The 19,018-nt window shown below is 37.6% G+C and overlaps 1 protein-coding gene across 2 annotated transcripts in view; it reads right to left on the bottom strand.

Annotated features, from left to right (window-relative positions):
- Positions 1 to 19,018, bottom strand: part of FREM2 (FRAS1 related extracellular matrix 2) — a 126,703-nt gene that overhangs the window by 59,397 nt on the left and 48,288 nt on the right. For both annotated transcript variants that reach the window (XM_054054736.1, XM_054054744.1), the window contains exon 3: positions 659 to 805. In XM_054054736.1, coding sequence (XP_053910711.1) covers positions 659 to 805 — 147 coding nt within the window. The remainder of the gene's footprint in view (positions 1 to 658; positions 806 to 19,018) is intronic.

The raw sequence follows: 19,018 nt of genomic DNA, 5'->3' as shown, positions 1-19,018 counted from the left end.
TAACATAGATTTTGACATAACAGTGTATAAGGAAAATACTCCCTGGTCCAAATGCAGCACTAGAAAGAGAATGGGAACACACTCAAAGGGTTGAGACAGGTGTGAGGTTGCAGAATGTGATAACATGATCTTTCTTTTGCCTTTTCACTCCCCAGACACTGCAAACAGCCTTCAACACCTCCTATATTAGACTCAGTTGACTGCCAACATTGAGTGAAGAAAACAAGCCTAATGCTCATAGCTGCTACTCAGACCAGCTCACAACAGCTTTCCTGGAAAATGATGTATGTTTATAGTTGTCTTTTGAATTGCTACAACTGTATTTTCTCACTATAAGACAAATAAAATCTGTATGGAAACTGCATTCTGTGAAACAAATACAATAGTGGCATCCATCAAACCCAAGAAAGTGGGACTGGGTCTTGGCTTGTTAAGTGGAAAACTAATTGCAGAAGATGAAAAAAATAAAACATCATCATATTACTAAAGAAATCATAGTTAGCATAACATAAATACTTGCTTTGATAATTAAATATACTACTTTGATTCTAGCTTGCTTAGTATCAAACTGCAGTAAAGGGATATAGCTGTATTGAGATATTTTATCAGTTAGCAAGTGATTTATAGAAGCAATTGATAAGGCTAAGATTGAACTTACTTATAAAAGACGTTTCTCCCAGGTAACCTCTCCGTTTAAGAACAACATCAAGATATTTGGAGTCTTCATTTACTAAATAATACTCCTTTTCTAAGGAAATCCATGCCCAGTTTAGGCGAAAATGTTGATTCGTCAGCCTATTGCCTCCTGCAAAACAAAATGATTAAGATACATTTATTCATTATTCTTTTTTATTGAATTATACTTTGTCTTTTGAGGTTAGTGCAGCCTGTATCCTGGGTAAAACATGTATCATCACAGACATTCCAATCCAAAGGTTATAAAGATTTAAAACTAAAAAATAACAAAAAAAGAACTCAACTATGATATATTTGGTACATATATGAATAAAGTTTATCTTAGATGCATACAAACTAGTCACATTTATTCCAGGATATGCTAATGTTGTACTTTTTCTTTCTTAAGCAAAAAGAACCAGAACTAATCAAAATATATCTGGGATGCTCTTTTTAGAAATTACAAAAATTCTAGATGATTCAAGTTTATGGTGAACTGTATTGTTATTTCCAAATAACACACAAGGCACTATATCACACAGAACTTATTCGATATGATCAGACTGCTGGAAGCACTGGAAGACTTTTATTATTCTGAGAGACTGGAAATCATATCTACCATCTTTTAGACTGTATGCAAGTATGCAGGTATGCAACCTGCTACTAAAACTCAGTATTTTCTTCACTAAATCTAATAATTTCTGCTCTTTTGTGTTTAGAATTTATATATCAGCATTGCATGATTTTAGGAACAGCTTTCACATCTTACTAGGAAATGTTTTAAACAAGATTAAGTATCCCTGATACACATTACAGTTTATAGCTATACTGATGCCCTTCTAAGCTTACACGCTTGTAAATGTAGGGTTAAGTACAATTGCCTGTGTCACTTACAGAGACTTAGAGTGACACAAATGCTTACTGGAATTATCTTAAACTATTTTGCTATGACCTTTCTTTACAATGATGAATGCCCCCAACTGAGTAAGCTGCTGAGATGTGTTTTGAGAGTCAGTTTTCAACAGACCAAAAGACATCATCAAGAGCTCTTTTTACACAGGCACAGCTGTAGCACCATAAGAAAGAAAGAAGACTCCAGAAACTCCTTCCAAAGTCTCTACCATAGAAGCAGCACAAAAGCTTCCTTGCAGCCTCATTGAACACAGATGGTTTCTGTGCACTCAAACATTGTGAAGTGAAAGCTTAGTACAGCAAGCAGTACACTCATCTAGGGAAAATGAATGGTTCACGAGGACCAAGTCAGCATCTCTGGCTGACAGCTGATCATGTTGATGGTATCGTCCTTAAGCTGAAGACCATATTTCTTCTTACAATAATAGAAAGTAACTTCACCATACTCCTCAAACAAAAAAGTCCATATATTTATCAGCTGAACTAGGCTACATTTTTGGAAGCTAGAACAATACAGGAATCCAGGAAGCATCCCTCTAAGTCTTGGACAGAATGATATAGATGCCATTTAAATCTGGCTTCAAAACATTATGCACTGGCCTAAAATCTGAGTGTATCTCAGCCTAATCGCTCACTCCCAGTAGAAATGAAGATGTTGCTTCTACAATTAATGTGATTTCTACAACTGTAAACCAGAAAGCTTATTGAAATGGGAGGCTTCATGGTGTTTATCTTATTCTAAAAAAAAGCAGTCCAGAAACCACAAATGCAAACAGATGGCACTCTAAGGTCCAGCTTAAAATGCTACTTTTTTTTTCAGTTGGAAAGGTAATAGCTAAAAAGAGCCAGCACTTGTTTCACTGACTACAAACCACGTATTTGTACAACAGACTGAATAACTCAAATCAGATTAACACATTCCTGAGAAAATGTAGCATAGCATTAGTTTCTCATGTACAGTTTACATCCATCTCTTCACTGATTTTCCACAGTAAAAAGGCATTTCTTGTCGATGTAGAGATTCTGGATGCCGCATATGAAAGACCATGGTGAATCAAGTTCTGTAATCATCCTATTGGATGTGCTTGTTATTACTCAGCAGAATCCTCTAAATTCTATAGCAAGAACAAAATAACCTGTTCATCTCACTGAAGGCAGATGCTCACTCAGCAACTGACAACAGTTGTATAAGGTGTGAACAGGTGGACAGAGCTACAAGAGGGAGCAGGCAGACTGAGGAGCATCAGGGAGTCAGAACAAGAAATAGACTGGTGGAACAACACCCTGAAACTTCTGAAACATGAACAGAGTCAACCACCAGAAAAGGCCCCTGATAAAAGGGATTTGGTATCCTCCCCCCATCAGGATGTAGGCAGGGACTTAAGGGGAAGTAGCAAGTGGAAGCTAGTCCACAAAATGAGCAGCAAGAGAACCCCCTCGTTGCCCATGCCTCCTCAGGTGCCTCTGTGCAATAGATATGAGGCTCCAGCTGTGGAGGATCAATCAGTGGACAATGGGGCCAAGACCAGAATGACACCCCCCACCCTTCTCATATTACTACAACTGTCACAAGGAAGACAAGGCAAGTCATGGTTGTAGAATACTCTCTGCTGAAGAGAACAGAGGGTCTGATACCTTGAGCAGACCCTACTCATAGGGAAATAAGTGTCAAAGTAACAACTTGGTTTCTTTTGACAATGGGATGCCCTAGGTGGCACCAGACTTACAGACATCAAACGGGAGCCACCTTTCTCAAAGGGGAAAGAGGGTCTCAGCTCAGGAGCTTGCAGGGCACATTGACAGGGCTTTAAACTAGATGTGAACAAGGAGTGGAATAATATTAGGATTGCCTATGACAAGATGTGGGATGACACACTATGGTTAGAGGGACAGGGTGCTAGTATAGGCCCTCCATCTGTTGCTCCGGGGCATGCTGGGCGGTGAGAGGGGGGTGCTTCTGAGGTAGTAGGAGCCGACAAGGAAACTTCCATGGAACACCTGAAGGGATGGATATAAGGGCTACTCCACTAAGAAGGTGATACGGCCAACAGTCCAGATGAAGTTCCTCTACACAAATGCATGCAGCTTGAGCAACAAACAGGAGGATTTGGAAGCTACTGTGCTTCTGGAAAGCTATGGCCTGATTACCATCACTGAAGTGTGGTAGGATGAATCCCATGACTGGAGTGTGGTTATCAATGGCTAGAGCCTGTTCAGAAAAGACAGACCAGGAAGGAGGAAGGGAGGCATTGCCTTCTATGTCAAGAAATGGGTGAAGTATGAAGAGCTGTCCCTGAAGAATAAGCACAAACAGGCCAAAAGCTTATGGGTGAGAATAAAAGACCAAGGCAACAAAAGGAACCTTGTACTTGCTGTATAGTACAGGCCACTTGATCAAGGGGAGCCTACTGATGGAGCCTTCTTTCTCCAGCTACAGGAGTCTTCACGCTCACAAGCTGTCATGCTACTGGGGGACTTCAACCATCCTGACATCTGCTGGAAATGTAGCACAGCAAGCTGTAGGCAATCCAGGAGACTCCTAGAGTGCATCGAAGATAGTTTCTTGACCTAGGTAACAGATACCCACACCCAAGGGGATGCAATATTGGACCTGATGGTCACCAGTGCAAGGGAGCTCATGAGTGACATCAAGATCAAAGGCAGCCTGGGCCACAGCAACCATGCATTGGTAGAGTTCAAGGTCCTGAAGCATATCGGACAGGTGAGAATAGTGAGAATCCTAAATTTTAGGAAAGCAAACTTTTGGCTCTTCAAGGAGTTAGTCAGTAGGACTCCCTGGGATACAGCCCTCAGGGACAAGGGAGCAGAACAGACCTGGCAAATATTTAAGGATGCTTTCATAGACCATAAGAGCGCTCAGTCCCCAGATGTAGGACATTGGGCAGGGAAGGGAAGAGACCAGTGTGGCTGAGTTGAGACCTGCTGGTCAAACTGAAGAGCAAGAGAGAATTGCACAGGCAGCGCAAGCAGGGACAGGAACCTGGGGAGAGTAGCGGGATGCTGCCCAGTTATGTAGGGATGTGGTCAGGAAGGCTAAGGCACAGCTGGAGCTGATCTTGGCAAGAGGAGCAAAGAATAATAAGAAGGAGAGGAAAAAGAAAAACTGGTAAATAAAGCATTAAGAAAGAAGCGTTTCTTTAATTTTTTTTCCCTAGGTCTTTTCTCCTTTCTCTTCTCATTTTATTTCCTAAACAGACTGCAAAAAGACCTTAATAAGAAGAACCAGAGCAACTGTGAACTATTAACAGTCCACTTACAGTTCAGCAATCATTGTATGACATAATTAAAGACATAACAACACATGTTAACAAATCACGTTTTCTCTCTCTTTCTCCAGCTCTTTCCAAGTTCTGCTACTGCTTGCTGATCTCTTTACATGTCTGCAAGAGTTGCAGTCTTTCTTCTTTGGTTAAAAATGTTCGACCTTAATGGATGCCTCATTAAGACAGGGTTACCGAAGTAATCACCACTCTGTTCTTTTTGCTATGGACCTCCCCACTGCAGCAGGTACATGAACCATCTGAAAAAGAAAGCCCACTCCTGAACTTAAATTCAACCTCCAGAGGAAAAAAAAAACCACAGAGAGAGGCAAAAAAAAGGAGAATTATCCATTTTGAGACATCTAATCTGTTTTTTCATCTTCTGATTAGACTCATTCTGTGCCAAGCCAACTTAGTTATTATATACCAGGATAAAGTTACCTCAACAGTTTTATTAGAAGTTAAATGTGATGTGAAATGCATAAATCTTAGCCCCCAACAGCACAATTCCCTATTTAGCTTCCTGTCAACCTTAAATTCTCAAGGTTTTTATTCCCAGTCTATTTGCTAGTCATTATTCATGGTTTCTATAAATATGTTTTTTTGAGACTAGAGAAAGAATATATAATGTTAGGTGACTCTGCTAATCAGAATAAATATAGAGAAGATATAATATGTTCAGCTCAAGGCACATAGTTTCAACAACTCTGATTTCCCATGTGTCACAGTCCCAGTACACTCTAGCACCAGGTTAAAATGGCAAAGGTCTCAAGTAAATTTTTTGTTTGTCAAAATATTAAAAACCCCACATCTAGAAAATAAATGTTCCCTCACATCATATACTGTAAAATTGCTTTAATTTCATATAGTAAAACTATATGCAGAAATGAAAAGCATAAGTAAACTCAGCACACAAAATGTGCCATTAGAAACTTTTGAATTGACTTCAACAATGCATAAGCTAACACAATAATTTTATCCAGTTAGACATCCGTTAAAATACTTCACCTTTATAAGTCTTTTAAAGATACTACAATGGACTCCAATCACTAAAATAACTTGCTGAACTCTGCATCTTTCTGCACTCTCTCTGCCACTGTAACTCAATATTTTTGCAGAACAACCAAAACCAACCCCCTAAACTAGCCTCTAGTGATTACTGACTTAAACAATGCTTTCTCTGACTTCTCATGAGAAAACACACACTTCCCAGCGTTATGGACTTGGTTTGCCTGGAGTGTAATTGCTGGTATCCAATGAACTGCAGACAGTTCTGACCTTTCAGTAGTTTCTGTTAACTCTTTTTTTTTGCTTCTGTTTTATGTCTAACCCCAAAACCCAAGTTGGAATGGCTGCATTTGCTTGGGCTCATATACTAAGCAAATGCTCGAAGTCTATTTAAACAAATTTTAAAGTAAAACCTAAAAATTCTAGATTGTATATTTGATTTTCTAAGCAAAACTTCATAAGTATTTTTGTCCTGATTAAAAATAAAATATCTCAAACCATTTGCTTGGATTAAGAAATTGCCTCATTGCTCCACTCAAAGATTTAGCAACTGTTCAGTATTTAATGATGGGGAACAAATATAGGATTCCATTCAGATAATATTTTCTCCTGACAGTTAGAGTCTAGGATTTAATTTTTCTGATTTAAATTAAAATATGTCAAATGCAGCCTTGATTCTCCTCTAAAAGACCAAAAAGTTTAAAGGAAATTAAAGGTAGGCTAAAATCAAAACAACGACAGGTTATGAGACACAAACCCATTAGTATAGTAATCAGATATACCTACATATTAATACAGTCACAAAAAATGGATATACAATACTTGGTCTATGTACATACCAACAATACAATATTACAGAATTTTAAAATCATGCAACATTCACAGTGCAGCCAGACAGGATACTATGATGACAATGACCAAAAGATCTGATCTAAATCCCATTGATACATTGGATCACCACATAGTTTACATAGAAAGATTTCTTTAGAAATTGATGTGCTGTAAGTATCTGTATCATAGAACGTACACTTTCTAAGTAATACAAACCTATTCTGATTACAAATCAGAACTGACAATATTTTCTTTCCAGAAATACCTTTTGCCTCTCTGAAAGTCAATGGGAGTGAGGCATTCAACACCCAATGTGCTCAGAACAATTCATAATCAGAATCTACTCTTTCAGCCTGCGTAGAATATAGAAAAAAAACCAACCCAGACTGACAAAAATTGATGAATGTAAGCATATTAAAGGATTGGGATTATGTAAATAATAACCTGAAGCTACAATGAATGCACCTGATTCTGGCCAGTATTTGAGGTCAAGCAGTCACCAATAGACCAGTGTTTGGAAGGCAGACATACAAGAAACTCCGGGTGCTTGCAGGCACATGCCAAATCTGTTACACTGCATGTAAAAGATGTCACAAAACAAAGAGGAAGAAAGATTTTGTTTTGCCCTGACACTGTTTCCATGGTGATGAACAGGAGGGGGAAAAAAAAGCAAATAAAATAAAAGGGTGCCACCTGTCTCTTGGTTGGTACTGCCCTGTTTATTGGGCACTTATCAGTGATTATTTTAAACTATTCAGATTATTTTAAACTTTATTTGAAAGTAGCAAGGGATGAGAAAGACAGTAAAATGTTTGGGAGCTTTTTGGAGAACTAACTCATATAAACAGATTCAAGTGAAGTAGGAAAAAAAACAAACTCAAGGGGTGGCCAGTAGAAGAAGCATTTGGAAAGGACCACTACTGAACATTATGTCTCACTAAACACAGAAAACAGAGGGTGTCAGGAGGTATAGGGGTATGAAGACTGCTCTGCTAGCAGCACTTTGTTCTCAGAAGTAACTCTTATTGTAAAGATAATTCCTTATTTTGAAATGATACTTTATGTTATTGCATACTGGAAAAACAATGACCACTGCTTCTCAGCAGAAAAAAAATAAATAAAAAATCAGAGTACCCAAATTCAACAGTTCCAGTGAATAACCACGACTGGCAAAACACAGTATGATTTTGCTTAAGTTCCAGTGTACAGGAACATAATCAACTGGTTCCTGTTCCAAAAAATGTGAAGACAAGAGACCTGCCACTTAAAGGCGAGATTCATATAATCTTATTTTATGATTTAAAAAGATATATGTTTAATTTCAGCTAGCTGTGTGTATATATATATATATATGAATAGAAAGGACTGCATCTTCAGGAACTGCAAGTATATCTGATTATGACCAGCTGGATCACACTTGGTAAAGATTCGGCTCAATCCATTGAATATAAAGGGAGAGTATTCAAATCACCAGTCCTAGATACCCAAAGTCTGATGACATGATTTTCACATGTACACAACGGAAAACCTTGAGGAAACTCAAAGATACAATTAGTCCTGAACCATAATATGGTAAATTTGCAAATGCAAATATTTCTGAAAGTCATCTGTGGAATAATAAAAAATAACAACAAAAACTTCTGTTTGGTTTAGAAGAATTATTTTCTTATTAAAAAGTTATTTTTACATGATCATTAAACCAATTACCACTTCATGTAGTCACAAACTAACTTCACATTAGAAAAATAATTTAAACGTTCTTGTCAGTACTAACAGAAAACCCAAACATACCACTCAGTCTGTCACATCTATCATTAAACAATGCCCATATTACCTACAGCAGAATACTTTCTTTTTTCCTAAGGATCCACACCCTGTACCTCCCTCTGAAGGAAAAATACACCACCTGGATTAGTAAGGCTTCATGCATGCATGGCCTGCAGCAATAAGTAAATTTATTAGATCTCTGGCAACACACTCTTAAAATAAACTTAATAGTCTTCAGTTCTCTGCTTACTAATTTCTTTTGTGGCGCCAGACTTCTCCCAAAAAAATAGGCTCCTGCTGAATAGAAGCTTGTCTGACAGAATAACGGGTTTAGCTCCAATAGCTTAGTTACTGTCCCATATGGGACTTTCTTCTGCTTTATACTTTTAAAGCAGTGCTTCACATACATTAGCTCATAGAAAAGCTACCGTCATTTAAAAACTAAATTTGAGGATCATGGAGTATCCTCAGCCTCAGTCCTGAAACTCTTGAGTAATAATGGAAAAGTGTACTACAACACCAAAAATGAAGGACACGCAACAGAATAAGAGCTAGGAAAAAAGTACTTAACCATCAAAATATTATCTCACTTAATATTCTACTATTCTAATAAATTCCTTTATTCTGGGAAAAGCATATGCCCATTTTTCTTTCTTTAAAGCACATTTTAGTTTAGACACTACTATTGCAAACCCTTTATATGCGCCCAATATTTCAGTGCTTGCAATATTATTTTCAGGTACACAAGTAGGTGCAATCTGAAACTGAGGCATCTGCTTTTTCATAAGGTATATGAAATTGTTTTTTCTGTCAAATTCACACATGTCCCTTGAAGGAATAGCTGAACTTTTTAACTCTAACTGTTGAACACTGTCTTTGGAGAGAATTCCCCTCCATTTCAGATGACAATCCAGATTCATAAATCTCAATTTTACAGCCTCATGAGGAAAATGTAAGCAAGAGGGATTAAAGAGGTTGTTATTATTTGCAAAACCTACTATAAATAAAATGGAACAGCATTTCCATTTTACCAACTGGACTTCTTGCTTTAATCACTGAGTACCTGTAGGAAAATTATTCTTGTAACTCCATGTCAAAGTGATTGAATTGTTTATCTTTATTAAGAGTGCACTTCCACAGACTTGAATTTTGGTTCTTTTCTGTTCTGGCAATGCAACAAATGAAATACCCAGCTGAATGGTGGAGAACAAATGCTAGGCAGGTGCATTTAACATTTATTTTTAATTAATATCAGAGCAATTGTACCAGGTAATATCAAATATTTAACTTCTATCATTATTTGACCAGAGAAACTCCTTTGTGGTACTTTTGATTCTTTTAAAGCTATGCCAAAACTATAACTATTTTGCAGGTGATTTAGTTCTCCTCAGGAAGGGCAGAGTTAAAAACTGCAGACCTACAAAATTGTTGATATGGATAAGTACAAAAAAGGCTTCCTTTTTAAATCATTGTAACTTTGCCCTAAGGCATACCTTGTAAAAAGGCATTTAAAGGTATTAGTTCTGCTCAGGGAAGAAATATTTTTGCATTAATGTATTTTTTATACCATGACAAGTTTTTTAGTGTTACTTGAGGCCTATCATATGGAACATAACCGCATATTCCTTCAGCAGCAATTATATTCCCATGTTTTTATTTTATCTCAAATTCCTGTGCTGCAGTTACAATGTGTATTGCAAGATGAAAAAAATAAATTTGTGAGAAGCCAAAAATTCTTTACAAGATTCAATTCAAGACGTGAGGAATTGATTTAAATATTAAGTAAGATAAGTTAGTTCTGAAATGAAATGCAGAACTAAAAATCCAGAATAATATGACCACTGGGAATTTCCTAGAAGAGTAGCCCATACCTCAACAGATATAAAGCAGAGGGACAGGGGATAGAAGTGACTGCAAAATTATTACAACTCAATCTTGATAGTGTGTTGCTTCCAACACATTATTACTCTTTCCCTCTTTCTCTCTTTGCATATGCATGCAATCTTCATTTACACTTTGAGATAAGTAGTGATATTAAATTAAAATAATCAGTAGAAAAATTGCATCTTTAAAATCAAGTTTATGTTTTTAGCATGATACAGATTTTAAAAACCAATTTATTTATGTATGTCTTACATTTACTGCACTTGAAAAGAGATTACTGATTTAGCTGTTATTCCCTGTCTTAATGTACTAGCAGAATACTGCAATCTTGATAAGTAAAAAGGCATATTTACATAAAAATCCTTCTATTTATAACAGTTATGACAAGATTATTTTAGAAAATTAGATATTAACCTTCAAATACCTAGGTGGTTTTGTTTTACATGCCTAGCTGAAATTTATTTGACATCACTCATTCTTTTGGAAAACAGTTGGTCAAGATTTCCATGACCATCGTCCCACAGGTATTCAGAAATCAAAATCCTTCAGCTTTTTCCTAAGGGCCAGAAAGCAATGTTTTTCTCAACTCAAGTCCAGCTACAACCAAATTTGCTGGCTATCACATAGAGGCAGCTGAATGCCTGGGTGTCTGTGGTCTCAACTTTATATATTTTGCCTCAGATTTTGTGCAGAAATGTGTGGAGGTGTGATCACAGCAGTTTTAACATGCCAGCTAGCACAAATGTTCCTGAGCTTTAAAGGAAGGTGTTTTCCACCCTTTCTTGAAAGGGAGCTGCATAGCGCTTACCTGACGGGACATGACCTCAGCCTCTCATGTGTCGCCTGCTGCAACTGATAACATCACCAGAGCAGTTCCCTGAGCTGCAGCACAACTGAGGGCGCCTGCAAAGCTGCTGCGAAAACTCCTCATGCCTCAGCCTGCAGCAATCTGAATGATGTCGATGACACAATGCAGAGCTGTCATCACCTACCTCCTCCTTTTGGCTGGGAGTATGAAACTTGTTATTTTTAACTGATTTCATGGTTGTTCAAATTATTTATTTTCTTTCCCCCGCTAAATCTGACAGTGGCCTTGCTACCTGTTAGGAACCCTGCTCATTGTGGTATGCAGGAACATGCTGGAGAATGAGGCTTACAGGATTCGGGAAGCTCATTCTGCAGGGAGCACCGAAGAAGCCCCAGGGACCGTAAGGTTGTGAACAGCAGTGGATATAGCAAAGGTGGGAGCACAAGGCAGAGGCAACAATATGACAAAGCTCACCAGTTGCTCAGTGAGATTAATAGGATGTCCCAGATCAGAACTGCCTGGGCAACTCTCCTGCCAGATAAGAACAGATGGCTACAGAAATCCGTCCAGGTAATGACTCCTGTCGAGCTGCCTATCAAGCTGCCTTATTAGCTAGGAAGACAAGCTTTCCTCTAGATGTTTCACAAGAAAAATTCTTTCCCTTCTTACCTTAATTATAGAAGAATTATAACTTAGCAGGACTGATTAATGAGAGGTGCGTAAGAATTAGATGCATATATTACACTGACTGGATTTTTTTTTCCTCTGTTCTACAGTACTGAACAAGTGTGGATATAAATTGATTTAACATCAGATGGGAAAACATAAGTATTAATCTTCAAATCTTCACAAGGATAACTACGCTATATATAGAATGTCACTGATTGCTGGGCCACTGTTGAACACCTCTGGAAAGACATACATTTGAGCCCACCTATGGAAGCTGAGTCACCAGCTGATCAGGCTGAAAGCAATACACTGCTGATCCTCCTGCACAAAACACTCTATGCCACAGAAATGAACACATATTAAATAAAAATATAACAGTGATCTGTCTAAAGATAAATACGAAAAGTTATGTGACACATATTAAAGTTTCAACCATTCTAACATTTGCACCAGAACTTCAGTCATACAAATGTCCACACCCTTGCTAAATCACATCCTCAACTTCCTTCCTGATATGGGCTTCTCTGTTGTAGAGAAACTTTCCTGCTTTAACCTGGTCTACTGGTCAGTTCTGTCTTGCCACTAGTAAGGGTGGACTCAAGCCTTAAGCTTTCCAAAGAATTATCTACTATGTTACCTACTTAAGAAAATAATTTGTCTGTCTAGGCCTCAGTCGCCTACCTTTTCAAAGAGGGAATATATTACTGATCTTGTTTGTAAAGTCCGACATTTAAAAATGGTATCAAATTTCAATACATAAAACTTGTCTTGATCTTTAAACTACAGTTCTGTCCCTCTCTCTGCCCCAGGGTAGCAAGTTATATCAGCTAAAAGTGCTTATCAGTTCAGGTTATTGAAGGGAGTAGTTCCACCTATTCTTGTATAACCATTTATCTTTTAATAACTCCATTTATTATTTATGTATCTTTCATACCAGAAAAGAGGGGAAAACAGCAGTAGGAAAGGAAAACACCTTACTGGCGCTCATCTTGCTCTCTAGTCGAAATTCACCCAGTCTACTGCAAGCAAGTTTCACACTAGGAATGATACAGGATCTCTCTTCTGCTGTTCATCTCCATAGGAGATCTGACTGAAAGGGATCTTTCAGATTGCTGCCTCCTTTTTCTTTTGCGACAGAAAGCCTTATCACTATTCCAGGTCAAAAACTCATCTCTAACTACAAAGCAGAAGTTTCCTGCCCTTCTCTCCACCTTCCGTGGTGGAGCTCTTCAAAAACTGTTGATGAAAACTGGGCACTGCAGTTCAGAAGAGGTTTCACAATAAGTGTTTTTTAAGCACTTTGACATAAACATTTCAAGAGTACATATTCTGACCTTGAAAAGTCTTTGTTCAAACAGATTTCTAATCCTTTCATCATGGTTCTGGCCTCATGTTATTAAATTCACATATGTTATAAATTCCTTAGCTGCTAAAATATGATCAAGAGCTCTGTTCTTCACCCCTTCACATACTCACTGAGTAGCTCCTTGGAGGGATAGTCAGCCTAGTAGAGTCTAAGATAACCAAGCAAACATAAGCATTTCTTTGCACCTTTCAGTTAATAACCAACTTTCAGGATAAGTTTGATAAAAGTCGCTATGTTGAACATGGGAGGGAACAGTGAAATGAAACTTGAGAGCGCACTGTCCTAAAAACTACGTGTTCAACACAGACACAGTTGCTCTAGTCTATGCTTACATTACAGGTGTATATTGTAGTCTCCCTGTTCTTCTACTGACAAATATTTTAATCTTCAATTACCAAGACACCTTAATGTGCGTCAGGACATGAATACGGGGCAAGACCCAGTACATGCATCCTGCTAGAGCCATGAAAAAAACTCCAGCTGGTACATCTCCATGGCACAAAGGGCAATGCCACAAGACTCATCCGTGCCAGAAAAGCTTTACTACTTTGATGTTCTGCTTAGCCTACTCAGCCCTGCTGATTGCTGATTCCTGAGAGAGTTTGTTAAGCTGGGACTTGAGTAGCTCCGTAAGGGGCAGTGTTGCTCTGCAGACAAAAAAGATTTAGTTTTGGCTAGCAGAAATTAAGTAAGGAAGGTAGATTTTATCTTGTGTTCTCCAGTGGTTTTCCACAGTACACTCTACAGGTAGTTTACACTTGTCTCTCTCTTTCCTACTCATGTGCATCCATAGAAACCATGTTCTCTCTGGTCTATCATTACATGCCCTTCTTCCAGTAAATAATATAACCGCTTACACAGACATCTAATAGAGGCCAGGTCTTCCAACCTTCAGTTTGAAACTTTCCTTTAATGTTATTCAACAACTAGTGACAAGGAGGAGTCCAGCAATATGTCAGACAAATTTCACAGCCAGTTTTCACACCAGTGTCCACACAGGGCACCACTTTCTCTTAATCACACTTTGATAAGCAGAAGCACAGCAGTTATTTTAATGTAGTGGAGAACAGGGTGGCAAACCTCACGGCATGAACGTGAGGCTGGAATTCCATTCCGACTATGGTTAAACATTTTCTTCCTAAGAGATCTTGGAGCAGAGCCACTGCTGGAGAACAAGATTTGGACAGCACACTGTATGGGAAAATAATAATCTCTTAGGTTAATTCTTTGCTCCCTTACTAAGTATGTGAAAAGATTTGAATAAAAGAAATATTATGTAGAAGCACATAGAAGTTCTGCATAACAACATATTGATTTTTATTTCACATAAGTATCAGTCACAGATAGATATATATATAATGCTGGAAATAGTCCAGAATAACATATAAAATTTAAGCATATAATTTATGGCTAAACTATATTTCAACTTTAAAGTGAACGTGTGGTCTCTTATTAAATCTGATAAGTGAGGCTGGCTACATAACATCAGCTTTCCACTGTCTGAGTACTAACATATTCACTGTAAAAGCCTTCTTTGAGAAAAGCCCAGAATATCTATAGATATTGTATTGTTGGTCACAGCATATGAAGCCAGACTTGGCTCGAGCAAGTCCCTGAGCAGGCAGACTGGAATATATCATCAGGGAACCACTTACGTGTTTGGTGATTCTGCTATCTATACAGTCAATTATGCTAAAAAAGATGGTGGAAAAAAAGCTATGGTGAAATCAGGGATGAGTGACAAAATAATTTAGGAATTTCATTAATAATATTGACTGTAAGGAACTATTATAACCACTCACCTCTTTTGTGCACATACTGTACCATACTTCAATACTCATTCTCTTTAGAACTTCTTTTATGTCTCACCTAATTGACTGTCTCTCAGACTGACTCTAAATTTTTCTCCATAATTCTATTTGTCTTAGTGTCGATCTGATCCAAATGATTTGAACATGATTTAAAATGCAGCTTTGTCAGTAGCTTTCAACGGTATGCCAGAAGATCATTTTTTCAGATCAGTAAATCAAAATAAAACGTGACACAAGAAAGGAGTGTTAGGGGTAAAAAGAAAAGCATTTGAAAAAACAGAATAAGTTTGAATAGGAATTAAAATAGTAGTTTCCCATATCAGTTTTTGTATCAAAAGGAAAGAACAAGGAGTAACTAACAGAGTTTTGCCAAATTTAAATTTCTGCTTATACCCCTTCAAATTTGATGAAAAAATACGCTCCTCCACTTAGTGTTCTAGCAAACCTACTGTTTGCAAAATAAAAAAACCCTATTAACAGTGCAAAACTTACTCTGAATTATTCCTGTGAATTCTGGAATGCTCTCTACAATTTAACATTTAGGACAAAAATTTTTAGTCTGTGGTTGGCACCAACTGAACTCTTATAATCACCTATAAAGTTAGCAGTAACCAAGCATCCTGCAGAAATTTTGTAAAAAAAATTAAAGAAAGAACCTTAATTTAGTATGATGGAACGAGAAAATAACGTTTAGAAGATTATATTACATAGTTTTGTAGCTTCAAGTACCCACCATTTTTTTTTATCATCTCCTCCCCATAAAGTGAGACTCTTTCAGTGAAACATTCCGTGTGAAATTTGAAGTCTAGATAGAGGTTTTATGTGTTAACTATACTGAATTCAGCAAGGCAAAATAATTGGTTTTTCATAGTGGGAAGAGTATATTGCATCCTTTTATACCTCTTAGGAGATATGCCCAAACATTCAATTTCTCTCTCCACCACAAAGACACAACATGAGCGACAGGCAGCTGCAAGCATAGTGTCAGGGGATTTGCTTGAGATTCCTTCCCTTTGCAGAAAAATTTGATCTCAGAAATGTTTAGGAAAGTTATATTTGAGTTAACACAGAAAAAGTTTTGTCACTTCACAGTCAAGAGTATCCGGGTCAATAAGAGAACAGTATGTGAAAACTTTCATTATCTCCCTATGAAATCTAAATGCTGTGTCAAGCACACAGAGTACTTAGAGCTCTTTCAGAAACATATTCAATAAGGTATGAAACTTTTGAGTAGCAACTATAATATGCATACGCTTTAACCTTTGCCAGAATACTATTATTAACAAGACACTAAAAATTTTAAACATCTATGTTTTAGAGAATATAATTTTTACAATTCCCTCCATTTCTAGTGTTTCAGCACAATATTTTAAACTCAAACAGTGAACTCAAGTTCAGCATTCATTTCTATGGTTTGAATCTGTCCAACAGGCGCTGTGAAGTGACATTGTCAGCAAATAATGCAATATGACTACTAACATTAATATCGATGTATTAAGGATGATTTGTGCGAAACATGGAGAATATTATTAATATTAAAGAATTGTACATCTGCTTAGTACAAAATTTTTTTACTATGCAGATTTATATTTTTTCATTTAAGTTTTGGAGAGAATCTGGATTTCTTCCCAGCAGCTATGCATCCTATATTTTTAAGAAGCCATATGCATTTCACCTGATGAACTTAAGACAACTTTATCAGTACATTGCTAGATTTATACAGAAAATTGAGACACGCTACTTTCATGGAATACTCTTTAATAAGAGATCCAACAAACATGGGACATAAATATGTTCCTACACTGCTGCTCTTTTTCTCTCTCTTTGTATAGATCTTAAACGAGAGAATCACAGATGTAAATGTAAGTTCCTACAGATACACATACACACACAAGGATGTATGTGGGAATACACAGGGCCTGAACACTTAGTTAAACAGTTTGTTGAGTACTTTGCACTCACTTTGTATTCAAAATCAGTCTCATTCTGCAGCTTAGTGAAGCACATTGAGCAATGGCTGTTCATTAACATGAAGACCTCCTCCATATTTTTTGTTCTGCTCTGTCACCAAGGAACAGCATCAACATTTGTACCAGATGTTTGCTAGTGAGATACTCTTCATATCAGCAACATAAATGTGAATATATATGCTCACAGTACCACCCCCCAAGAATTTAACATTTTTTTTTAATATTCATATTATGCATTGGGATTTATTTTTCATTTTATAGAAAATTCAAATCTTTATGCAGAACTGGAAGAACCTATGCAACAGGCTGACAATTAATTCTCTTTAGCTGTCTGAAATAAATTGATAATATGGATGATGATAATAATAGTACTGTTATGGATAATAATAATATGCATAATAATAATATTTCACTGTATGAAACAAAGTGAAATACACCGCAGATCTCTACAGTCAGGTTTTACGTATTAACAGTTCCATTCTACCTTGCTTCCTCTACAACCCCAGTAGGGAGCAATTCCAAGACTGATTCCCCATGAAGCTTCTCCAGGACTGCAGCAGATTCCCGCAGCAGGTTCCCACAGCCCATACAAGAGAAATCAGTTCACACAGCTTCCCAAGACACAAAATTAGAACTTCCCATTCAAGTAAATCAAGATGAAACACACTGTTCTTGAGTGAAAAAGGTATAACGTTCCCTTCCCGACACAGTAATGTCAGGCAATCTCTTCTACCTTTGATAATACAGTTTAAGTTGTGTATAACACACTGAGCTGTCATTTCCAATTACTCAGATTTTCACCTGGAGAATGTCAAGCCTTTGAGCTGGACACTACTAAGCCACTGGTGGTTTCACACAGTTTAATTCACTAGAAACACCCCAATAAGTAGAGAGATTGTGGAGAGTAATGTTCTGGAAAAAAAGAAAAAAAATGTGACGGTTATCCCAAGTAGAAAAATCTTTTCAGTACCTATGGCATTCCTTTATCTATTCTGTCCACTGAACTTACACGTTAGAGCAACATTTTACTGGAATGAAAGACAACACTTAAGCCTCGCTGCAGCGGGCTTTGCTGGGTGAGTATACGTAGCTCACAGTTGTAAACAACCCAAATCCTTGCCCTTTTAGAAATTATCTAGCCTGAATACCTGCTGGTTCCAGTAACTGCAGTTCCTTTACTGTTTTTGCCAGCAGCAGCTAGAAGCTTTCTTCTACTTTCTCTCCGAGACTCTCTATGTAGGGAGACATTACTGTATTGAACTACACTCATGACACATTAGACAGCGGGTTTTTTAAAAAAGCTTTTATTGGGATTTGTTTCAGCAAACTTTGGGCACTGTAGATGCCTGTGTCCTAAAATAGTTATCTTAAGCTTCTATTATAGCCAATGGATTAGGATTCTGTTGTCTAAAGGTAGGTATTCAGGGGCATTTGGGATGTTTTAAGGTATGTGGCACACCTGCAGAGGGCTGGCAAATATAACACAGGATTGACAGGAAATTCATGTCCTTCTGCAGGGTTGGAGAGAGGTCAGACAGGTTGGCAGGAGCCCCTCATACTGTACTCGGTCCTATGCTGAGGAAACTGAATCCCGTCAAATAGTGTCTTGAGACCTATTCAGGTCATCCTAAAGAAGTCACTTGCATCAGCTGAATAGTTTTTTAAGTTCCAGATGTACCATCTAGACCTTCATGGACCCCAATGGGACAGCTAGACACGTTCAGAAACCTTCATTCAGACATCTAATTTTGTGTGTCTTCAATCTAGCACAAAATCCCACACATAATATTTAATGCTTCTTCAAGAAGGGGAGTATGCAGATTGAAAAACAAATCTCATCTTACATGGCAGCCGATCCTACTGCTAAAAGAGAGATTTGTGAGCCCTACCTCTTGGCATTGCATCTTTGAGATGAATGTGTGAATGTTTGCCTGCATTAAACAGGCAGCCTGAAGCAATATGCAAACAGGGTGGTACAGAAACATGTCAAAGAGCTGGGAAGGAGGCAGTATCTATTTCAGCGTTAGTCTCAGATT

Source organism: Cuculus canorus, chromosome 1 (genome assembly GCF_017976375.1).
Source record: "Cuculus canorus isolate bCucCan1 chromosome 1, bCucCan1.pri, whole genome shotgun sequence".
NCBI classification, from domain to species: domain Eukaryota; kingdom Metazoa; phylum Chordata; class Aves; order Cuculiformes; family Cuculidae; genus Cuculus; species Cuculus canorus.
This window is presented reverse-complemented; position numbering and strand designations above follow the sequence as displayed.